Source organism: Lithobates pipiens, unplaced genomic scaffold (genome assembly GCF_037356315.1).
Source record: "Lithobates pipiens isolate NorthernLeopardFrog02 unplaced genomic scaffold, aLitPip1_a1.2 Scaffold_22, whole genome shotgun sequence".
NCBI classification, from domain to species: domain Eukaryota; kingdom Metazoa; phylum Chordata; class Amphibia; order Anura; family Ranidae; genus Lithobates; species Lithobates pipiens.
The window spans coordinates 152,171,160-152,195,533 of NW_027507784.1; the positions used below are offsets into that span (position 1 = coordinate 152,171,160).

The 24,374-nt window shown below is 42.1% G+C and overlaps 1 protein-coding gene across 2 annotated transcripts in view; it reads left to right on the plus strand.

The window, feature by feature from the left end:
• The window catches only part of CUNH2orf80 (chromosome unknown C2orf80 homolog), a 158,568-nt gene that overhangs the window by 77,677 nt on the left and 56,517 nt on the right, over positions 1-24,374 (plus strand). The window contains exons 1-2 of one of the 2 annotated variants that reach the window (XM_077448465.1): positions 11,519-11,769; positions 23,184-23,245. In XM_077448465.1, coding sequence (XP_077304591.1) covers positions 11,692-11,769; positions 23,184-23,245 — 140 coding nt within the window. In that variant the 5' untranslated portion in view covers positions 11,519-11,691. Of the gene's footprint in view, positions 1-11,518; positions 11,770-23,183; positions 23,246-24,374 lie in introns of those variants that run through there. The other variant, XM_077448466.1, reaches the window with a different exon arrangement.

The window sequence follows — 24,374 nt, forward strand, 5'->3', positions numbered from 1 at the left end:
ACATTCCGCTACTCCTCATGAGTATGGTGATACCACATGTGTGAGACTTTTATACAGCCTGGCCACATACAGAGGTCCAACATGCAGGGAGCACCGTCAGGCGTTCTTGGAGCATAAATTACACATATAATTTCTTGACTATCTCTTACAATTTTGAAGGCCTTGGAGCACCAGGACAATAGAAACGCCCCACAAATGACCTCATTTTGTAAAGAAAACATCACAAAGTATAATCTATGTGGCATAATGAGTCCTTTGAACATGTCATTTTTTTCTACAAGTTTTTGGAAAATGTGGAAAGAAAATGAAAACGCATTTTTTTTTTACACAAAGTTGTCAATTTATACAATATTTCTAACACATAGCGTGTACATACCAAAAATTACAACCCAAAATAAATTCTCCTACTCCTCCTGAGTATGGTGATACCCCATGTGGGAGACTTGTCTACAGCCTGGCCACATACAGAGGCCCAACATTCAGGGAGCAACATCAGGTGTTCTAGGGGCATAAATTTCTCATATCTAATTAGACTACCAATTACACTTTTGTGAGGCACTGTAGTGGCATGGATGAGAACTGATGTGGCATGGATGAGCATGAATAGGGATGGATGAGCCATGGATGGGGATGGCTGAGCATGGCTGAGCCATAAATGTGGATGGCTGAGTATGGATGGGGTAGCTGAGTACGGCTGAGTATGGCTGGGTATGGCTGAGTATGGCTGGGATGGATGAGTACAGCTGGGTATGGCTGATTATGGAAAGGGATGGATAGGATGACTGGGTACGGCTGAATATGGATGGGATGGCTGAGTACGGCTGAGTATGGATGGGATGGCTGAGTACGGCTGGATACAGCTGGGTACGGCTGAGTATGGCTGGGTACGGCTGAGTACGGCTGGGTATTGCTGAGTACAGATGGGTATTGCTGAGTATGGCTGTGTATTGCTGAATACGGCTGGATATTGCTGGGTATGGCTAGGTATGGCTGGGTATGGCTGAGTATGGATGGGATGACTGAGTACGGCTGGATACAGCTGGGTACGGCTGAGTACGGCTGGGTATTGCTAAATACAACTGGGTATTGCTGAGTACAGCTGGGTATTGCTGAGTACGGCTGGATATTGCTGGGTATGGATAGGTATGGCTGGGGATGGCTGAGTACAGCTGGGTATTGCTGAGTACTGCTGGGTATTGCTGAGTACAGCTGGGTATTGCCGAGTACAGCTGGGTATCGCCGAGTATGGCTGGGTATCGCCCAGTATGGCTGGGTATCGCCGAGTATGGCTGGGTATGGCTGGGTATGGCTGAGTATGGCATAGTGTGGCTGGGAATGGCTGGGAATGGCTGGGTATGGCTGAGCATGGATGGATGGATGAGTATTGCTGAGTATGGATGGCTGAGCATGGATGGATGAGTATTGCTGAGTGTGGATGGCTGAGCATGGATGGATGGATGAGTATGACAGAGGGATGGCTGGGCATGGATGGATGGATGCGTATTGCTGAGTATGGGTGGCTGAGTATGGATGGATGGATGAATATGACAGAGGGATGGCTGAGCATGGATGGATGGATGAGGCTGCAATGGGCACAGATCAGCGCTGTGGGTACTACAGATCTAGCCCGCAGCGCTGCTGCAACCAATCTCTCCCCTCTCCGCTCACATTGAATCGATCGGGCAGCTCATTGAAGTGAATGAGCCTATCAGTGCCCATCAGTTTCCAAAATTTATTAACAAAATATAAAACGGTTTTGTATTTTTTTTTAACTTTTTTGGTCTTTTTAAACATTTTTTAACAAAAAATAAAAAAACCCAGAGGTGATCAAATACCACCAAAGTTCTATTTGTAGGAAAAAAAATTAAAAATATTTAATTTGGGTACAGCGTTGTATGACTGCGCAATTTTTGTTCAAAGAGTGACAGTGCTAAAGCTGAAAATTAGTCTGGGCAGGAGGGGGGTTTAGGTGCCCCTCCTAGGCGTCCAATAGGGTCGCCTGTCCTTTCAGCGAATCGGGTGACCGGTGTCAAAACCCGATTCCTGATTGGCCAGGAGGAGGATTAGAGTTACAACAGCGAATATTCATTTGCTGTTGTAACACACCTGGGTCAGCTGAGAGCACACTCTCTGCAACCCGAGCCCACCCTATATTAAGCCTATTAGAGCCTCTGGCTCTAATCAGTGCTTCAAAAAAACAGCCCCTCTCTATTGGAAATCATGCACCGATGTCCTGAAAGGGGCCGGAAGCATGGATAGGGGAGGTGGCGATGGAATGGGGGGGGCGGTACCCGTGCACCCTTAATGGACGGGCCACCTCTAAAAGAGAGGTAGAATGGGGATCTGCCAGTGTAAGCAAGACGGATCCCCATTCTGACAGGGGAGGAGAGAGAGATCAGCTGTTCCTAGTGATCAGGGGCAGCAATCTCTCTCTCTTCTCCCAGTCAGTCTGTCCACCATACAGTTAGAATCACTCCCTAGGGAACACTTAACCCCTTGATCGCCCCCTAGTGTTAACCTCTTCTCTGCCAGGGCCATTTATATAGTGATCAGTGCATTTTTATAGCAGTGATCACTGTACTGGTGTCATGGATTTACTTAGGGGCAGATTTATCTGCGGCAATGTCGCAGTCCGCTAAAAATCGCAGCTTCCATTACTAGTAAAAACTACAAAAAGTCCTTAAATCTTTCCCTTATCTTGTAAACGCTACAACTTTTGTGCAAACCGATCAATATACGCTTATTGGGAGTGAGGGACTTGTATAGCGCTAACTACGCAAACTGAATCGCCTCAGGGTGCTTTCTTACCACCAGAGTCCATCTGTGGCTTTTTGTGTGATCCTTTTACCCTGTAAGGTCCTGACACACTTACAAACACATACAACAATCACATTTTAAGGCCAATTTTTTTAGACAAGGTCTAATTAACCTACCAGCATGTCTTTGGAGTATGGGAGGAAACCAGAGTACACAGAGGAAACCCACGCAGGCACAGGGAGAACATGCAAACTCCAGGCAGATGGTGTCACAGTCAGGATTTGAACCAGTGACCCTATTGCTGCTAGGTGAAAGCGCTAACCACTACACCACTGTGCTGCTTATTGAATTTTTTGTTACCAAAAGTATGTAGCAGAATATATATTGGTCTAAACTGATGAATACATTTGTTTTTTTATATATATTTTTTTGGATATGTATTATAGCAGAAAATTAAAAAAAAAAAATATTTTTTTCAAAATTGTTGCTATTTTTTTGTTCATAGCGCAAAAAATAAAAACTGCAGAGGTGATCAAATACCACCAAAAGAAAGCTCTATTTCTAGGGAAAAAAAGACATCAATTTTGTTTGGGTACAATGTCACACGTCCAGGCAATAGTCAGTTAAATCGAGGCAGTGCCTTATCGCAAAAAATTACCTGGTCATGAAAGGGGTAAATCCTTCCGGGGCTGGAGTGTTAAAAAAGTGATTTTTTTACTTGCATGTGATTGGATGATTGACGTCAGTACATTGTCACCTCATTCGCTGAGTTAATTGAATTTTCTATTTACTAAGTGAATTTTTACCTAGCTTAGTGAATGAGGTGAAGTTATACTGACTTCAATCCTCTAATCATGTGCAAACAAAAATTCATGCACATGATTGGGTATTTTTAACAAAGTAAATTTTTCACCTCATTTTACAAAATGTATGTGCTATAGGCCTATTTAAAAGGAACTTATCCCTTTCATGTCTGCCCTATTTTAAATTAAGGCTAGGTTCACATTTGTGTGTATCAGGAATGCGTACAAAATCACGCGGTTCCCGCAATGCACAAAAAGAATGTGCAGCTCTTTTGAAGATGTGCAGCTCTGCTATTAGTTATTTTTTCTTTTTTTTGTCCATTACGGTAATTCTTAAAGTGTAAGTCCAGGCAAAAACGAAGTAATCTGCTCTCTGCCACATTCTAAACCTAATCTATCTAACCCTGTAAAGCAAAAATCGCTGTGCTTACCTATTCTGCAGCCGATCCGGTCCGGTTTCCAGCGGCATGCAGAAGAGGACCGACAACGGCTGGGAAATGCCTGGGAATTGAGGTCCCCCATAGACTTACTATGGGGCTTCCATTGTCGGCTGCCTCTCCTACACACGCCTCCACGCTGAAGCCACCGCTGACAGCTGATTCTGGGACCGGACATCGGATCAGCTGCAGAATAGGTAAGTATAGTGATTTCTGCTTTACAGGGTTAGATAGATTAGGTTTAGAATGGGCCAGAGAACAGGTTTAGTGATAGCTAGGTTTTGCCTGAACTTCCACTTTAATGGCGCCCCTACATCCAGCAATACATTTGCATATGCCAAAATGCAGTGTAATTAAAGTGGAAGTAAACTCCCCTATCGTTTTCAGCCAAGGAAGCTGACATCTTTGCCTCTGTTTAATCTTCAACTGCTATGGTGCTGCACATGTGATTCGTTATGACACCAGCCATTGGATGGTTTGATAGTTTGGCTGAGAGCACAGCCAATGTGCAGTTAGCATTCCCGACATGCTTTTTTTTTTAACTGTTTAAATCCATGGGTTTACTTCCACTTTAAGTAGTATGTGTTTTGGTGCCGCAGGATTTTTCTTAAAAGGTTCATAGACTTTTTTAGTGTGTTATTTGCACATAGGGCGGCACATTGCAATCAGTAAGCTGCACTAAATGCAATGCATGGAAATGCACAAAAATGCACACGCCCTATTGCACTGTGTAGGTGTGAACAGAGAGCTGAACGCTTCACTAGGACAGCTGAAGGACCAGGCAACTACCACTGATAGCTCTACACAAGAGATTACTATAAGCAACCAATCACTGTGATCAATTTGAAATAGGGCAATCCTGCTCATGTCTTGCTTTCAGTCATACTATATTTATTTTGTTTGAGACCTTTAAAAACAGGACTAGGCTGCAGCTTGCAGTCTTGGGTCCTGTAGAGATGATTAGGAACTAATTTGTTGGTTCTAAATTGATTGACCTTTATGTGCCACATCCCCATTTGAAATTGTACAAAAATAGGCTAGTTCCCTAAAATATGGCAGGATTATAATGGCACACACATATATATATTGTTCAAATCTAAAGTTTAATACAAACAAAGCACACATTTCTTAAAAACAATACATTGATAAAATCATGCCTCTCCATAGATAGATATTTTATACCGACAGCCCAATTCAATTATAGCTTACAAACTTCTATCCAGTTTTTATCTAAACGGTATTTGTTTCATGATGGTTTCTCCACAAAACTCACTGCGTTTCCTGGACTTGGGTCCACTTCATCAGGAGTTTACAAGCGGAGTATGTACAGTATCTCACAAAAGTGAGTACACCCCTTACATTTTTGTAAATATTTTATTATATATTTTCATGTAACAACACTGAAGAAATTACACTTTGGTACAATGTAAAGTAGTGAGTGTACAGCTTGTATAACAGTGTAAATTTGCATTTCCCTCAAAATAACTCAACGCACAGCCATTAATTCTAAGTCTAAACTGCTGACAACATAAGTGAATACACCCCTAAGTAAAAATTTCCAAAATTGGCCCAAAATGTCAATATTTTGTGTGGCCACCATTATTTTCCAACACTGCCTTAACCCTCTTGGGCATGGAGTTCACCAGAGCGTCACAGGTGGCCACTGGTGTCCTCTTCCGTTCCTTCATGATGACATCACAGAGCTGGTGGATGTTAGAGACCTTGCACTCCTCCACCTTCCATTTGAGGATGCCCCACAGATGCTCAATAGGGTTTAGGTCTGGAGACATGCTTGGTGAGCCCATCACCTTTACCCTCAGCTTCTTTTAGCAAGGCAGTGGTTGTCTTGGAGGTGTGTTTGGGGTCATTATTATGTTGGAATCCTGCCCTACGGCTCAGTCTCCAAAGGGAGAAGATCATGCTCTGCTTCAGTATGTCACAGTACCTGTTGCCATTCATGTTTCCCTCAATGAACTGAAGCTCCCCAGTAATCCATGTCCTTACTCTGCTTGTCTTTAGCAAACTGTTTTTGCATCATCTTTAGAAGAGGCTTTCTTCTGGGACGACAGCCATGCAGAACAATTTGATGCAGTGTGCAGCATATGGTCTGAGCACTGACAGGCTGACCCACCATCCCTTCAACCACTGCAGAAATGTTGGCAGCACATAAACGTCTATTTCCCAAAGACAACCTCTGGATATGACAGTGAGCATGTGCACTCAACTTCTTTGGTCAACCTTGGTGAGGCTTGTTCTGAGTGGAAACCGCTGTATGGTCTTGGCGACCATGCTGCAGCTTAGTTTTAGGGTCTTGGCAATCTTCTTATAGCCTAGGCCATCTTTATGTAGAGCAACAATTCTTTTTTTTTCAGATCCTCAGAGAGTTCTTTGTCGTGTGGTGCCATGTTGAACTTCCAGTGACCAGTATGAGAGAGTGATAACACCAAATTGAACACCTGCTCCCCATTCACACCTGAGACCTTGTAACACTAACGAGTCACATGACAACGGGGAGGGAAAATGGCTAATTGGGCCCAATTTGGACATTTTCACTTGGGGGTGTACTCACTTTTGTTGCCAGCGGTTTAGACATTAAGGGCTGTGTGTTGAGTTATTTTGAGGGGACAGCAAATGTATACTGTTATACAAGCAATACACTCATTACTTTACATTGTAGCAAAGTGTCATTTCATAGTGTTAGAAAACAGATTACAGCGCACACATACAAAAAAATTACATTTATCCTGCAAGGCTAGTTAATTACACCTGAACCTATTCCAAAATACGGGGGTTTGGTCACACTATATGGTCATATAGTGCTAAGCCCACTTACTGCAACAAAGTACCCCGAATTAGTGGGTTCTACCCTAGTAAAAGAATGAAAGAATCTATGTCTCAACCATGGGAGACACATGTTTGTTATTTCTTCAGTGTTGTCACATGAAAAGATATAATAAAATACATACAAAAATAAGAGGTGTGAACTCACTTATGTGAGATACTGTATCTTTACTCTTTGAGATATTTGTGAATGATTATAGCATAACGTTTGCACTTATCACATTTTCTGGTATGTTATAGCATGTGCCAAAGCATAAATATTAGTCATCTTCAAATAGCATCCTTTCCAATTAAATTTGTTATTACAAAATCTGTAAACCATATATTATTGTTAGCAAATGTATGCTTAGTGTAGTCTGCGTGTATTCCCCCAGCTGCACTATTGTATAGTAATTTGTTGGTTTGTTGTCATTTGATCACCATTCACCATAATTAGCCAATCAAAGTGATTACAGGGAATGTTTCCTGCAGAGTTGCCTCTTCTCTTCCTCATTGCCAAGGAATGAGCAAACTTTGAGGCTGGGTTCACACGTGTGCAGTGCGAATTGAAGCTCCGTTTTCACAGCTGATTGACAAAGTAGTTGCTCAGCGTTTCACGTCAGTTTTTGATCAGGATCAGGTCAGGATTGCGTTATTATCAAGTCATGTTTACAACAGGATCAGGTCAGGATTTTATCCTGTTCACAACGGAATGCATCTGCCAATTAGATGCGTTCCCATAGAAGATAACGTGCATGCAATTCGCACCTCAATGGCAAGAAAACAAACACTTTTTTTGGACAATGCTGAGTGCGAATGCAACGCACATATGTGAACCAGCCTCATTCAATTGAACGTATTTTAAAATGTCATGCAAATTGGATGTGGTGTAAGGTGTGAACCGAGCCTCAAGGAAAAGGCAAAAAAAAATGCACAAAGGCAATATTTTTTAACTACTTTCCACCCGGCCACTGCGTATGTACGGTCGGGTGGGCGCTCTCTCCTTCTGAGTGGACGCGTGTTCCCACACAGTGGCGTGATCCCGATGCGCTTGTGTCACCTAGACACGGCGCATCTTAGATCGGCAGGAGGGCTCTGTGATTGGCCCTCCTGATCACACGATGGCCGTGTCCAATCACGGCCATCATGCGATGTAAACACGCAGCCGGTTGCTAGGCAATCGGCTCTCCTCTCCTCACACGGAAGTTGACGCTGAGGAGAGCGTATCTCTGCAGACGGCTGGTGATCAGTGAGTATGAGCTGTTTTACAGATTTTTACTCACTGATCACCAGTCTAGTGTCACCACAGTAAAATACATAAAGTAAACACACATGTTCCCAAAACACATGTCCCCACTAGGGATGAGCTTGGTGTTCGATTCGAACATATATGTTCGACTAGAACATCGGCTGTTCGCACGTTCGGCAAATACTGAACTTTATGGGCCATTCGCGCCAAATTCGTGTGGCACTCATGGCCCACAATGCACTGCGCCATCGCAGTGCATTGCTGGCTCATGATTGGCCAAGCATGCACTGTGACCCCACATGCTTGGCCAATCACAGCGCCGGCAGCAAAGAGAGCAATAATTGGCCACAGACAGGATGCCTGGGGCCAATTATAGCTCAGGGGGGTTTGGTACACGCCCCACACTATATAAGGCCACGAGCGTGGTGACCTTGTGTAGTGTGTTCCGGCGTGCAGGGAAAGAGCTAGATAGGCAGGGACAGTATTCTTTTCTCAGGCATCTGCAGGAGTTAGTGGGTGTTGTGTGCCTCCAGCACAGTATACACCTGTATCTACCCTTTATTGCTGGTGTTCTCTCATACAGGCATCTGCAGGAGTTAGTGGGTGTTGTGTGCCTCCAGCACAGTATACACCTGTATCTACCCTTTTTTGCTGGTGTTCTCTCATACAGGCATCTGCAGGAGTTAATGGGTGTTGTGTGCCTCCAGCACAGCACAGTATACACCTGTATCTACCCTTTATTGCTGGTGTTCTCTCATACAGGCATCTGCAGGAGTTAGTGGGTGTTGTGTGCCTCTAGCACAGTATACACCTGTATTTACCCTTTATTGCTGGTGTTTTCTCATAGAGGCATCTGCAAGAGTTAGTGGGTGTTGTGTGCCTACAGCACAGCACAGTATACACCTGTATCTACCCTTTATTGCTGTTGTGCCTAAGGCCCAATTTTTCAGCCCCTGTTTAACAGGGGCATGTAATACAATTTTTGATGCAATGCTTTGCAGCGGGGCTCATTCCTGCACTCCAACTAGAGTATATGGGAGAGGTTGCAGTGTCGTGGCACCAGAACCAGTGCCTAAGGCCTAATTTTTCAGCCCCTGGTTAACAGGGGCATGTAATACAATTTTTGATGCAATGCTTTGCAGCAGGGCTCATTCCTGCACTCCAACTAGAGTATATGGGAGAGGTTGCAGTGTCATGGCACTAGCACCAGTGCCTAAGTCCCAATTTTTCAGCCCCTGTTTAACAGGGGCATGTAATTACGATTCTTGATATAATAGTTCACAGCAGGGCCCGATCCTGCACCCACCGAGAGTAACTGTGAGGACTTATAGTGTTGTGGCACCACCACCACAACCACCAAAGGCCCAATTTTTCTACCCCTGTTCATTCAACAATGGCATGTAATTACAATTCTTGATATAATTGTTCACAGCAGGATGCTCCAGCGCCCACCAAGAGTCACTTTGAGGGCTTACAGTGTTGTGGCAACAGCAACACCTTAGGCCCCCATTTCTGCAGAGCATATAGGGCAGGCCCCTACTTTCAAACATCCAACTTACAAACTTCTCCTACTTGCAAACGGAAGGAGACAACAGGAAGTGAGATGAAAAAGGACGGACGCCCAACAAAAATTATACTGGGGTGATAACCCTTCCCTATGTTTTCCAAAAATCTTAAAAATAGATTTTTTGACTGGAGCTACACTTTTAAAATGTACTAGTTCAAATTTACAAACAGATTCTACTTACCACAACAAACCTACACAGTCCCTGTCTTGTTTGCACCACTTGTATACTGCTGTTCTGAGTATATAGGGCCTGGGGGCCCCACGCCTTTCCTTTTTTTAATTTGGGTACGGAGTTCCCCTTAGTATCTGTACAAGACCCAAAGGGGCTGGTAATGGGCAGGGGGGTGACCCATGCCGTTTTTCTCAATGATTTTCATCCGTATTGCCGGAACCAGATATTACATTAAAACCGCAAGCAGTTTTAAATGACTTTTTTTCAGTTAAATGTAATTTTGTGCAGGGACTGTTCTAAACACGGGAAACACGTGCCACTTCACAGGCATACTATAGACAACCCCCAGGCACGATATTTAAAGGAATATTTCACATTTTGTTCACTTTAATCGTCATTAAAATCGGTGCTCCCGAAAAAATGGCCGTTTTAAAAAAAAATTTAGGCATCGACCCATGTCCCCGGGGGCAGGAGCCAGGTCCCCAAACCCTTTTTAGGACAATATCTTGTATATTAGCCATAAAAATTAGCACTTTTTATTTTGAACGTTCGAGTCCCATAGACTTCAATGGGGTTCTAAGTGACGTAGCATGCACGAGTGGACCGCTCGGCGTTCGCTTTCTATGTGCAATTGTCTCCTTCATGTTTGTGAGTAGCCTGCATTTTTTAATAAATCTATTTCTTTGAAAAAAATACTATACTATGGCTGATTCCCTGTCTGTTCTTTGAGTACCCTCCCTCAGCCACCACGGACGTTGTGGGTTGCCATTAGAGGAACTGGACGGTGGTCTGTGTTTCTCTTCCCTTCCATCCATTTCAGGAGTTACTATTCATGCTGTTTACCTTACAGCTGTAAGGTAATTGTTGAATCCACACACTAGTTGGTGAACACTTGGATGTTTTTTGGCACTTGGTTTGGCACGGATGAATTACCTCTAGCAATAATTCAAGAACGGTTTATTGGTTGCTATATAAGAGTTTTCTTGCACTTTATGTGACACTGTGTTTCTTCTATATTTATTGGGATATATATATCACAATATATATTTCACATTATATATAATTTACAGTTGTAATTTATTCATTCACTCTTTGCACTTTATATTTATTCTTTTGCACTTTTGCACTTTATATATATATTTTTTATATATATTAATTCCTGGTATTTTTGGGGTATATATATATTGTCATTATAGGTATTATGTATTTTTGGTACCATATTCTGATTTAGGTCAGATGTGATTTTTTTAATTCCTTTAAATTTTCACTCTCACGGCAGAAGCGCAGCACCATTTATACTTATCAAGAATACATTTTGGCTTAAATTTATGACAAAATTAGATTTTATTGCATTTCTTTTAAAACAGAATAAGAAAATTTTGTTTTTTTCCAAATTTCCACTCTTTTTTTGCTTATATCGCAAAAAAACCCCAAAAAAACGGAGTCGTCAATAAATACCACCAAAAGAAAGCTCTATTTGTTGCATGACCGTGCAATTGTGATTGAAAGTGCGAGAGCGCTGAAAGCTGAAAATTGGTCTGGGAAGGAAGAGAAAGTGCCCAGTATTGATGTGGTTAAATATTCCTCAGTGTGTCCAATTTCTCTGTCCTAAAGAATTCCATAGCTATTCCTTTACGCCAGAAACAACATCCCGGGGACACGTGACCATTAAAGTTTACACTTACAGTAACTGTAAGCAGCTTTGCCTATTGTATGCAAAAGCACTGCGGCCTCAGGTTTCCCTTTGGCTCAAGAAACCTAATATGAGGATATATAAAGCAGGTAATATAATGCAGGCTTTACAGCTCACAGACAGCTCAAGTGTATTGTGCAATACACTATGTGGTTTCATAGCAACATAAGACGTAAAAAAGCCAGCATGCTGTATGCAAACCATTATCTGCTGCTCCTTCAGTAAGCCGCAGCAGTACAAGAAGAACAGGGAAACTGGTTATACTAACTGGGTAAGAAAATATTACAATTTCCCTATTAATAATGTCTATTGCATTGGATTTGTAAATGTGTATATATGTGTGTGTGTTTGTGTGTGTGCGCATTTGGAGCCTTGACCATATACTGTTGCCTTATTTAGATTTCTGTTTCTTCCTTTTACTGTATTCTTCACATTGAAAACATCATTTTAAGAAGTGCTTTGAATAAATTCTACAAATGTAAGGCACCCATAAAAGGCTAAGCATTGCCACGGGCCAAGAAAAAAGACAATCATAGAGATTTGCCTATCTTTAGCTGTGTTAGGAACTATATTTAGATGCATGTTTTAATGAGCATAGTCTATGCCTAAAATGCAAGCCTTTTCTCATTTCCAATAGGCTTCTTGTAGTATATATGTATATGCAGCTGTGTGCATTATTCTGCACGTCAGGCACATCAAATCACAGTTGTTGGCATTTCAATGTTTAACCACTTGACCACTGGGCACTTAAACACCCTTAATAACCAGACCAATTTTCAGCTTTCGGTGCTCTCACATTTTGAATGACAATTACTCAGTCATGCAACACTGTACCCATATGAATTTTTTTCCTTTTTTCACACAAATAGAGCTTTCTTTTGGTGGTATTTAATCACCGCTGGGTTTTTTATTTTTTGTGCTATAAAAGAAAAAAGACTGAAAATTCTGTAAAAAAAATGAATTTTTCTTCGTTTCTGTTATAAAATTTAGCAGAATAGTAATTTTTCTTCATAAATTTTGGCCAAAATTTATACTACTGCATATCTTTGGTAAAAATAAGTACAAATTGGTGGATATTATTTGGTCCATGTGAAAGTTATAGAGTCCACAAGCTATGGTGCCAATATCTGAAAATTGATCACACCTGAAGTACTGACGGCCTATTTCAATTCTTGAGACCCTAACATGCCATAAAAGTACAAATACCCCCCAAATGACCCCTTTCTGGAAAGAAGACATTCCAAGGTATTTAGTAAGAGGCATGATGAGTTTTTTGAAGTTGTAATTTTTTCCCAAAATTCTTTGCAAAATCAATATTTTTTTCCTTTTTTTTTTCACAAAATTGTCATAATATCAGTTTATTTCTCACGCACAGCATATGCATACCCCAAATTACACCCCAAAACACATTCTGCTATTACTCCTGAGTATGGCGATACCACATGTGTGAGACTTTTACACAGCCTGGCCACATACAGAGCCCCAACATGCAAGGAGCACGATCAGGCGTTCTGGAGCATCTTGGACAATTCTGACATTTCTCTCCTACATGTAAAAATCATCATTTATTTGCTAGAAAATTACATAGAACCCCAAAACATTATATATGTTTTTTTTAGCAAAGACCCTAGCGAATACAATGGTGGTCATGGCAACTTTTTTATCTCGCACGGTATTTGCGCAGCAATTTTTCAAATGCGTTTTTTTGGGGAAAAAAACTGTTTTGTGCTTAAAAAAAAAAACTAAACAGTAAAGTTAGCCCAATGTTTTTGCATAATACGAAAGATGAAGTTACGCTGAGTAAATAGATACCTAACATGTCACTCTTCAAAATTGCACACGCTCGTGGAATGGCGCCAAACGTCGCTACTTAAAAATCCCCATAGGCTACACTTTACATTATTATACTGGTTACATGTTTTGAGTTACAGGGGAGGTCTAGGGCCAGAATTATTGCTCTCACTCTAACGTTCACAGTGATAGCTCACATGTGTGGTTTGAACACCGTTTTCATATGTGGGCGGGACTTACGTATGCGTTCGCTTCTGCATGTGAGCACATGGGTACAGGGGCGCTTTACATTTTTTTTTTTTATTGTTCATTTTACTTTATTTATTTTAGTTTGACATTTTTTTCCCCAAAAATAAATGTTTTGATTCCTTTTTATTCCTATTACAAGGAATGTAAACATCCCTGAGCCTGTAGCTACACCCATCATTCAGATATCCCCGCACAAAGTCAAGGACATCATATGATAGCTGACTGGGTATTGCAGGATATCACCGACTATGGCTGGGTATTGCAGGGTATCACCGACTATGGCTGGGTATTGTAGGGTATCACCGAGTACGGCTGGGTATTGTAGGGTATCACCGAGTATGGTTGGGTATTGCAGGGTATCACTGAGTATGGCTGGGTATTGCAGAGTATGGCTGGGTATTGCAATGCAGGGTATCTCCGAGTATGGCTGGGTATTGCAGAGTATGGCTGGGTATTGAAGGGTATCTCCGAGTATGGCTGGGTATGGCAATTTATGGCAGAGTATTGGCAGGGTATTGGTGAGCATTGCAGAGTATTGGCGGGCATTGCAGAGTATTGGAGAGTATTGGCGGGTATTGCAGAGTATTGGCGGGTATTGCAGAGTATTGGTGGGTATTGGCGGGTATTGCAGAGTATTGGTGGGTATTGCAGAGTATTGGCCGGTATTGCAGAGTATTGGCAGGGTATTGCAGGGTATTGGAAGGGAATTGAGGGGTTAATTTTCGGTCAGCAGCACTGTGGGCACTGCAGATGCAGCCCACAGCGCTGCTGACACCAATCTCTTCCCCTTCTGCTGTTCCGATCGGTACAGAGAGGGGGGGGGAGGAACCGGCGTCATAACATGACGCCGGTTTGTTTACAAGTGATCACTCCGTCATTTGACCTATTTATAACCATAGCCACAGGTTGGCATGGCACATCATTACATTTTAGAACCGATATGCTATAGAGACCATGCTGCCCATAGTGCTAAACATTTGTTTTTTACATAAATTCAGCACTTGGGGTGTTAAAATTGAACTGCTGAACACTTCCGCCTGGCAGCACTAGGGTCACCAGTTTGAATCCCACCAACCACAGCACTACCTACATGCTCTCACTGTGCCTACCTGGTGTCCTCCCACACTTCAAAGACATGCTTGTAGGTTAATTGTCTCCTGTCTCAAATTGTCCCTCGTCACTTAAGCCCTGGACCATTTGGCTGCCCAAAGATCAGAGCACTTTTTGCGATTCGGCACTTGCGTAGATTTAACTGACAATTGCGTGGCCGTGCGACGTTGCTCCCAAACAAAATTGCTGTCCTTTTTCCCCCACACATAGAGATTTATCTGGTGGTATTTGATCACCTCTGCGGTTTTTATTTTTTACACTATAAACAAAAAAAGAAACAATTTTGAAAAAAACTTATTCTTTTTTACGTTTTGCTATAATAAATATCCCCCCAAAAAATATAAAAAAACTTTTTTTTCCTCAGTTTAGGCTGATACGTATTCTTCTACATATTTATATATACATATATATTATTATATATACATATATAATAAGTGTTTATTGATTGGTTTGCGCAAAAAGTTATAGCGTCTACAAAATAGGGGATAGCTTTATGGCATTTTTATTATTAATTGTTTTTTATACAAGTAATGACGGCGATCAGAGATTTTTATCATGACTACAACATTATGGCGGACACATCGGACACTTTTAGCAGGATTTTGGGACCATTCACATTTATACAGCGATCAGTGCAATTAAAAATGCATTGATTACTTTGTAAATGTGACTGGCAGTGAAGGGGTTAACCACTAGATGGAGCTGTAGGGGTCGAGTGTGTCCTAGGGAGTGATTCTAACGGTGGGGGGAGGGGCTATGTGTGACACGACACTGATCACCGCTCCCGATTACAGGGAGCAATGATCAGTGTCAGTATCACTAGGCAGAATGGGGAAATGCTTGTTTACATTAGCATTTCCCCATTCTTCCTCTCCGTGAGACGATCGCGGGTACCTCGTGGACATCGAGTCTGCGGGACCCGTGATCACACTCACGGATGTCGCGGCTGCGTGCGCCCACAAACCAATTCTTAAAGGGCAATGTACAAGTATATTAATCTGCCTGTACGTGCCCTTCTGCCGACGTAAAACGGCATGAGCCAGTCAGCAAGCAGCTAGAATGTGTATGTAGGAATGTGAACCAGGGACCTTAGATTGTAGTATCCATAAGTGCAGGGACTGATGTGAATGTACACTATATATGTAAAGCACTGCGTAAATTGTCAGTGCTATATACCTCCGGGCACTAAACTTTTCATAAAAATATAAAATAAAAATTTAAAAATTATATATATATATATATATATATATATATATATATACAGTATATTTATATTTATACAGTACAATATTGCCAAAAGCATTGGGATGCCCCACTTTACATGTGCATGAGCTTTAATGGCATCCCAGTCTAATGCAGCATACGCACGGTCGGATTTTCCGACGGCAAATGTTGGATGTGAGCTAGTTGTCGGAAAGTCAGACCATGTGTATGTTTCATTGAACATTTGCTGTTGGACTTTCTGCAAACAAATGTTTGATAGCAGGTCCTCAGATTTTACCCAACAAAACTTTGTTGGCGGAATGTCCGATCGTGTGTACACAAGCCCGAAGCACTAAAGTTCAGGCATGCTTGGAATCAAGCAGAAGGAGCCGCACTGGCTATTGAACTTCTTTTTTCTTGGCCCGTCGTACGTCTTTTACGTCACCACATTCGTAAAATTGTTACCCAACATTTGTGTGACTGTGTGTATGCAAGACAAGTTTGAGCCAACACCCTTCCAACAAAAACCCACGGTTTTGTTGGCAGAAAGTCCGATCGTGTGTACAGGGCTCAATATTGAGTTGGCTCACCCTTTGCAGCTATAACAGGTTCAGCTCTTCTGGGAAGGCTGTCCACAAGGTTTATGGGAATGTTTGACCATCCTTCCAGAAGAGTACTTGTGAGGTTAGGTACTGATGTTGGACAAAAAGGCTTGGCTCGCAGTCTTCACTCTAATTCATCCTAAAGGTGTTCTATCAGGTTAAAGTAGTTGTAAACCCATGGGGGGGGGGGGGGGGGAAGCAACCTGCAAGGTAAAGGCATAATGAGCTAGTATGCATAGCATACTAGCTTATTATGAATAACTTACCTGAGAACGAAACCCCCGAAGTGGTCCTCCGTCTTCATGTCTGCCGCTGCCATGGATCCCGGAGTGACTTCCGGGTCTACGAATCACAGCGCCGGAGCAGCGATGACGTCACTCCCGCGCATGCACATATAGCTGCGATCTGCGGCCTGCCCAGTGCGCCTGCGCGCCACTGTCTACGGCGCATGCGCCATAGACAGTGGTGGCTGTCTTTTTGGAAATATCTCCTAAACCCACAGGTTTAGGAGATATTTCTTGGACCTACAGGTAAGCCTTAATCTAGGCCTACCTGTAGGTCAAAGTGGTTTGTAAGGGTTTACAACCACTTTAAGGTCAGGAGCAGGCCAGTCAATTTCCTCCACCCCAAACTCGCTCATCCATATCTTTATGGACTTTTCTTTGTGCACTGGTGCGCAGTCATGTTGGAACAGAAAGGGGCCACCCCCAAAACATCCACAAAGTTGGGAGCATTGAATTGTCCATACTGTCTTTGTATGCTGATGCCTTAAGAGTTCCCTTCACTGGAAATAAGGGGCCAAGGCCAACCCCTGAAATACAACCCCACACCATAATTCCCCTCCACCAAATGATTTGGATCAGTGCACTAAGCATCCTGGCAGCTTTCTGATACCCCCCGTATATATACTATATATATAGTTCTTCAATACCTACTAAGGTTAGAGATCCAATTTATATGCAAAAAATACCTTTGCAAACAAAGTTGTAAAATAGCAATGACATCATCACTGTGCTGTGCATAGCCTGTGCAGAAAGCAGAGCTGTTCGAGAAACCCAGCAGGCCACACCCACTACAAGATGCTGGTTGAACTATAGGAGGGGGTGGAGACAAGACCAGTCACCCTGCACAAGGGGTAAAATATTGAAACTTTGGGCCCTATTTGGAAATTTTCACGTAGGGGTGTACTCACTTTTGTTGCCAGGAGTTTAGACATTAATTGCTGTGTGTTAAGTAAGGCTGTTTTCACACTGAGACGCTTTGCAGGCGCTAAAGTGCTAAAAATAGCGCCTGCAAAGAGCCCTGAAACAGCTGCTGCTGCATACTGGAGCGGTGCGCTTGCAGGGCAGTTAAAAGAGTCCTGCAAGCCCCATCTTTGGAACGCTGTAAGAGCGGTGTATTCACCGCTCCTAAAGAGCCCCTTCCTATTGAAAACAATGGGACAGCGCTACAAACCCGCCTGCAAAGCGCTGCTGCAGCGGCACTTTACGGGTGGTTTTAACCCATTTTTGGCTGATAGCGGGGGTTAAAACTGCCCCGCTAGTGGCCGCATAGCGTCGCTAAAATGACGGTAAATCACAGCTAAATATAGCGCCGCTTTACCGCCAGCGACGCCCCAGTGTGAAAGTAGGCTTATTTTGAGGGGACAGCAGATTTACACTGTACAAGCTGTACACTCTACAAGCTGTACACAAACTACTTTACATTGTAGCAAAGTGGCATTTCTTCAGGGCTGTTACATGAAAATATATAATAAAATATTTACAAAAAAGTAAGGGGTGTACTCACTTTTGTGAGATACTGTACATGTCTGTTGTATTTAGACAATGTTTGGTTATGCCAGAGTTTAGTTTTAAAGGAGAAGTATGGAGAAAGCTTTTTTGCCCATTGGCTCCCACTGCTGTCAATCACAGCCAGTGAGTTAATCAGAAGACAGAGACGGGGCTGAGTCACTGCTCCATGTGTGAATGAACACACAGAGCCATGGGGCAGGGGCGTGTCTGCTTGGCTGCCCCCAGAGCAAGCTGCTTGTTGTGGAAGTATCCGGCAGGAGAAATGCCAGGAGCGCCAGAGTGGGACCTTAAAAGAGGAGGATCTGGGCTGCTCTGTGCAAAACCACTGCACAGAGCCGGTAAGTATAACATGTTTGTTATTTTACAGAAAAAAAACAAGACTTTAATATCTCTCTAACCACTTGCCGACCGCCTTCCGCATATATACTGCAACAAGGCGGCTTGGCTACGCAAACCGACGTACCCATACTTCGGTCTGTGCATGTGGTAATGTGGGCATGACTTGATGTCCGCGGGCCACCAACGATTGCGGTACAGAGAGGCAAAACTTATTATGTAAATAAGGCGGATCTCCATTCTGACAGGGGACAATACTGAGATCTGCTGTTACTAGTGATCAGGAACAGCGATCTCTGTGTTGTCCCATCCCCCACACAGTTAGAACACACCCAAGGAACACAGTTAACCCCTTGATCGCCCCCTAGTGTTAACCCCTTCCCTGCATGTCTCATTTAGACATTGATCTGTGCATTTTTTTTAGCACTGATCACTGTAATAATGTCAATGTTCCCCAAACAGTGTCACTGGGGTGTCAGATTTGTCCCCTGCAATGTCGCAGTGCCACAAAAAAAATAAAAATAAATTGATCAACGTCATTACCCATTAAATCTATCCCCTATTTTGTAGACACTATAACTTTTGCGCAAACCAATCAATATACGCTTATTGCAAGTTTTTTTTATCAAAAACATGTAAAAGAAAGAATACATATTGGCCTAAAATGATGAAGAAACTTTTTTTTTTTACATTTTTTATTTTGGATATGTATTATAGAAGAAAGTAAAAAAAAATATATTTTTTTCAAAATTGTCAGTCTTTTTTTGTTTATAGCGCAAAAAATAAAAACCGCAGAAGTGATCAAATACCACCAAAAAAAAAACACACTGACACAGCACCGTATCGCAAAAAATGGCCTGGTCATAAAGGGGATAAATCCTTCCGGGGCTGAAGTGGTTAAAGTGGATGTAAACCCAATTCATGAAATGTGAGCTAGGCACATATATCTGCAGTGTTGGGGGAGGTTGCTATAATCAAATTAGCAGTAAGCTTGCAGTTGTTCTGTCGAGAAGTGCCCGCTATCAAGAAGTGTCCGGGATGAACGGTGCATGCGCCACGCATGCGCCGTATGGAACAGCACAACAGCTGATTTTACGATCAGCTGTTGTAACGGTGAGACGGTGTCTGTGCACAATAGCCAACAGAAGAAATTTTACTGTTGGATTGTGCGCTGCCCTCCCGTGATGAGTTAATGTCGGTGAGGGACGGATTAGTACAAGATGGGGGCAAGATAATTCAATGATGGGCAGTGCTGCAAAACGCATATTTTTCTGCTATTCTTCCTGGACGCTTGCGTCAACTGAAGGGTGGATTTTTCTATCTGAATAAAAATTCCGCCCCCAACTGCCCATCATTTATAAATCCGCCCACAACATGTACAAATCCGCCCCTCACCGACATGAACTCTCCACAGGAGCGCGGGTCACAATCTGACAGAAAATGTTCTTCTGTCTGCTATTGTGCGCAGGTGATGTATCGCCGTCACAACAGCTGATCGTAAAATCAGACAGACAGACAGCAGATATACCTATAAAACTTATGTAGGGAGATTTGTTTGATCTCTGTGTATCATCTGAGGCTGTTCACTTCACTGAGTATATATATATATATATATATATATACAGTGCCTTGCGAAAGTATTCGGCCCCCTTGAACTTTTCAACCTTTTGCCACATTTAAGGCTTCAAACATAAAGATATGAAATTTTAATTTTTTGTGAAGAATCACCAACAAGTGGAACACAATTGTGAAGTGGAACGAAATCTATTGGATTTTTTAAACTTTTTTAACTAATAAAAAAATGAAAAGTGGGGCGTGCAAAATTATTCACCCCCTTTGCGTTAATACTTTGTAGAGCCACCTTTTGCTGCGATTACAGCTGCAAGTCGCTTGGGGTATGTCTCTATCAGTTTTGCACATCGAGAGACTGAAATTCTTGCCCATTCTTCCTTGCAAAACAGCTCGAGCTCAGTGAGGTTGGATGGAGAGCGTTTGTGAACAGCAGTTTTCAGCTCTTTCCACAGATTCTCGATTGGATTCAGGTCTGGACTTTGACTTGGCCATTCTAACACCTGGATACGTTTATTTGTGAACCATTCCTTTGTAGATTTTGCTGTATGTTTGGGATCATTGTCTTGTTGGAAGATAAATCTCCGTCCCAGTTTCAGGTCTTTTGCAGACTCCAACAGGTTTTCATCCAGAATGGTCCTGTATTTGGCTGCATCCATCTTCCCCTCAATTTTAATCATCTTCCCTGTCCCTGCTGAAGAAAAGCAGGCCCAAACCATGATGCTGCCACCACCATGTTTGACAGTGGGGATGGTGTGTTGAGGGTGATGAGCTGTGTTGCTTTTACGCCAAACATATCTTTTTGCATTGTGGGCAAAAAGTTCGATTTTGGTTTCATCCGACCAGAGCACCTTCTTCCACATGTTTGGTGTGTCTCCCAGGTGGCTTGTGGCAAACTTTAGATGAGACTTTTTATGGATATCTTGGAGAAATGGCTTTCTTCTTGCCACTCTTCCATAAAGGCCAGATTTGTGCAGTGTACGACGGATTGTTGTCCTATGGACAGACTCTCCCACCTCAGCTGTAGTTCTCTGCAGTTCATCCAGAGTGATCATGGGCCTCTTGGCTGCATCTCTGATCAGTCTTCTCCTTGTCTGAGCTGAAAGTTTAGAGGGACGGCCAGGTCTTGGTAGATTTGCAGTGGTCTGATACTCCTTCCATTTCAAAATGATCGCTTGCACAGTGCTCCTTGGGATGTTTAAAGCTTGGGAAATCTTTTTGTATCCAAATCCGGCTTTAAACTTCTCCACAACAGTATTACGGACCTGGTGTGTTCCTTGGTCTTCATGATGCTCTCTGCGCTTTCAACAGAACCCTTAGACTATCACAGAGCAGGTGCATTTATACAGAGACTTGATTACACACAGGTGGATTCTATTTATCACCATCAGTCATTTAGGACAACATTGGATCATTCAGAGATCCTCGCTGAACTTCTGGAGTGAGTTTGCTGCACTGAAAGTTTAAAATATCCAATAGATTTCGTTCCACTTCACAATTGTGTCCCACTTGTTGGTGAATCTTCACAAAAAATTAAAATTTTATATCTTTATGTTTGAAGCCTAAAATATGGCAAAAGGTTGAAAAGTTCAAGGGGGCTGAATACTTTCACAAGGCACTATATATATATATATATATATATATATATACATATATATGTATATATGTGTGAGGGTTTACATCCACTTTAGCCACTTCAATACAGGGCACTAATACACCTTCCGGCCTAGACCAATTTTCATCTTTCACCACTCTCCCATTTGGAATGACATTTGCGCGTTCATGCAACGCTGTATCCAAACAAAACTTTTATAATTTTTTTCCCACAAATATAGATTTCTTTTGGTGGTATTTGATCACCTCTGGGGTTTTTATTTTTTGCGCTACAAATAAAAATGGACCAAACATTTTGAAAAAATGTTTTTTTCTTTTTTTCTGTTACATGAATTTGTAAATAAGTAAGTTTTCTCCTTCACTGATGGGCACTGATGAAGCTTCACTGACAGGCACTGATGAGGCAGTACTGATTGGCACTGATGTGGTGGCATTGAGGAGGTGGCACTGATATGCAGCACTGATAGGTGGCACTGATAAGCAGCACTGATGGGCACTGATAGGTGGCATTGATAGGCAGCACTGATGAGCAATCATAGGTGGCACTGATGGGCACTGATAGGTGGCACTGATGAGCACTCATAGGAAGTACTGATTGGCACTCAAAGGTGGCACTGGAGGGCAGGTATAGGCCGCACTGATGGGCACTGATGGTTGGCACTGATAGGCAGCACTGATCAGAGGCACTGACAGGCATCACTGATGGGCACAGAGTGCCATCCCTAATGGGCAATGATTGCCATCCCTTGTGGGCCCCAGTGGGCTTACCTGGTGGTCATGGGTGGGTATCCCTGGTGGCCATGGGTGAGCATCCTTGCTGGCCATGGATGGGCATCCCTGGTGGCCATGAGTGGGCATCCCCGGTGGCCATGAGTGGGCATCCCTGGTGGCCATGGGTGGGTATCCTGGGGGGACTACACTGATAATCAAACAGTGCATACGAAAGATTTTTCTTATGAAAATCGTAACTAAGAATTTTCTTTCAAATTTTGCACCATAAATGGGCTGCAGCAATGGCTGATTTTTGGGAGGCCATTGAATTTAACTGATTGGCCGTGTTGGAAATTTTGGGACAAACAAGAAATATAATCGAAAAAGAAATGCACATGAGCTGTGACCTGGAAAGAGAGGAAGATTCCCAGCCACACATTTTTTTTCTATAGAAACATGAGGTAAAATTGAAGGCTTGGTTGGTCAAATTTTGAAATGAACGGTGGCACCATCGGATCACAAAATGGAAAGAAAACTTGTTCAGAATTGGACCCCAGGGCCTTAGGCCTTAGATAGGGAAAGGGGTAGAACATCTATCAAGTTCTTGGTGCCCTCCAAGTGTCCGTTAGTGACATAGGCAAGGGAAATATGCCAGAAACATTTTACTGTCATAATATTTCCACTGATTCTGTCACTGTCATTGACAGGGTGTGTGCTCTGAAACACATATGGAAAGAAAACGCCTCAGAAAAGAGCTTGAGAAGGTTCTGTAAGTAAGCCATTACTTCATCTCACATCTTCTGTAAGGTCTGTATTAGATTCTGCAGGGGATAAAAGTTTCACAAACACCAATATAGAGTAAACATGATAATACTGTCCTAATGAGAAAACCTTGTAGATGCCATACAGGATTTATAATCCTATGTTTGTGTATTTATTTGTATCTATGTATTTTTCTGCAGTATGAATATGAACTGAGTCTTACAAAATGTAAGGATTAATTGTTGGCCGAAGGCCATAACTACCGGGGATATGCAGAAGATACAGTAGATGTTCATACTGCGTTTCATTATGCCGGTTCCCTGAGTAGGAGATGGACTTCAACTCTCCTAAGGAACAAGTAGATTTACATTCTTGTATTTGTTTTTCTATGTTGGTCGTTTTGTGACTCTTTTTGCCAAATCTGCAGTGCCATTTGTTTTATCTCTGTTGTGCAAATAAAGTGACCAACTAATTTATTAAAGGGATGAGAGTTTTATTTACGAATAAATCTTGAAAAATTGATCTTGATTATTTTATATATCATTATATCATATCATATCATTATATATTATTATTGTATATATACATACATACATATATATATATATATATATATATATATATATATATATATATATAAATAGAAAAAAGAAGAACTGCGCTAGCCACAAGATACCCAATGTGATTAGGGTATATGAAAGTATCAGACCCACACTGTGGGTCTTAGTATCTAGTGTGTTAATATTGTGAATTCCCCAAACTCAATATATGTGCATCAAACTCTGTGCATAAACCCCTAAACCATAAAGATAAGAATATAAAGAATATATATTTGCTATTAGGCATAAATGACCTATCGAAAAAAGACTAAATCTGCGTTCAGAGACACTCTGTATAATGTCCATACAGTCACATATCAAAAAAATTTGAAAAATTAAATAAAAAATAAACATAAAAAATAAATGTCCATATAGTGAATGAACACCAGTGAAACAAAAATTTCAAATGAGGTACGGCAATAAAGAAAAGTTCCAAACGACTGAATTGCAAATGCACGGATTGAAAATCTTCTCCAAAGACGTGGTGTGCTTATCCCATCACCGAAATAAATGAATCAGCTCCTTACCAGATCCAGA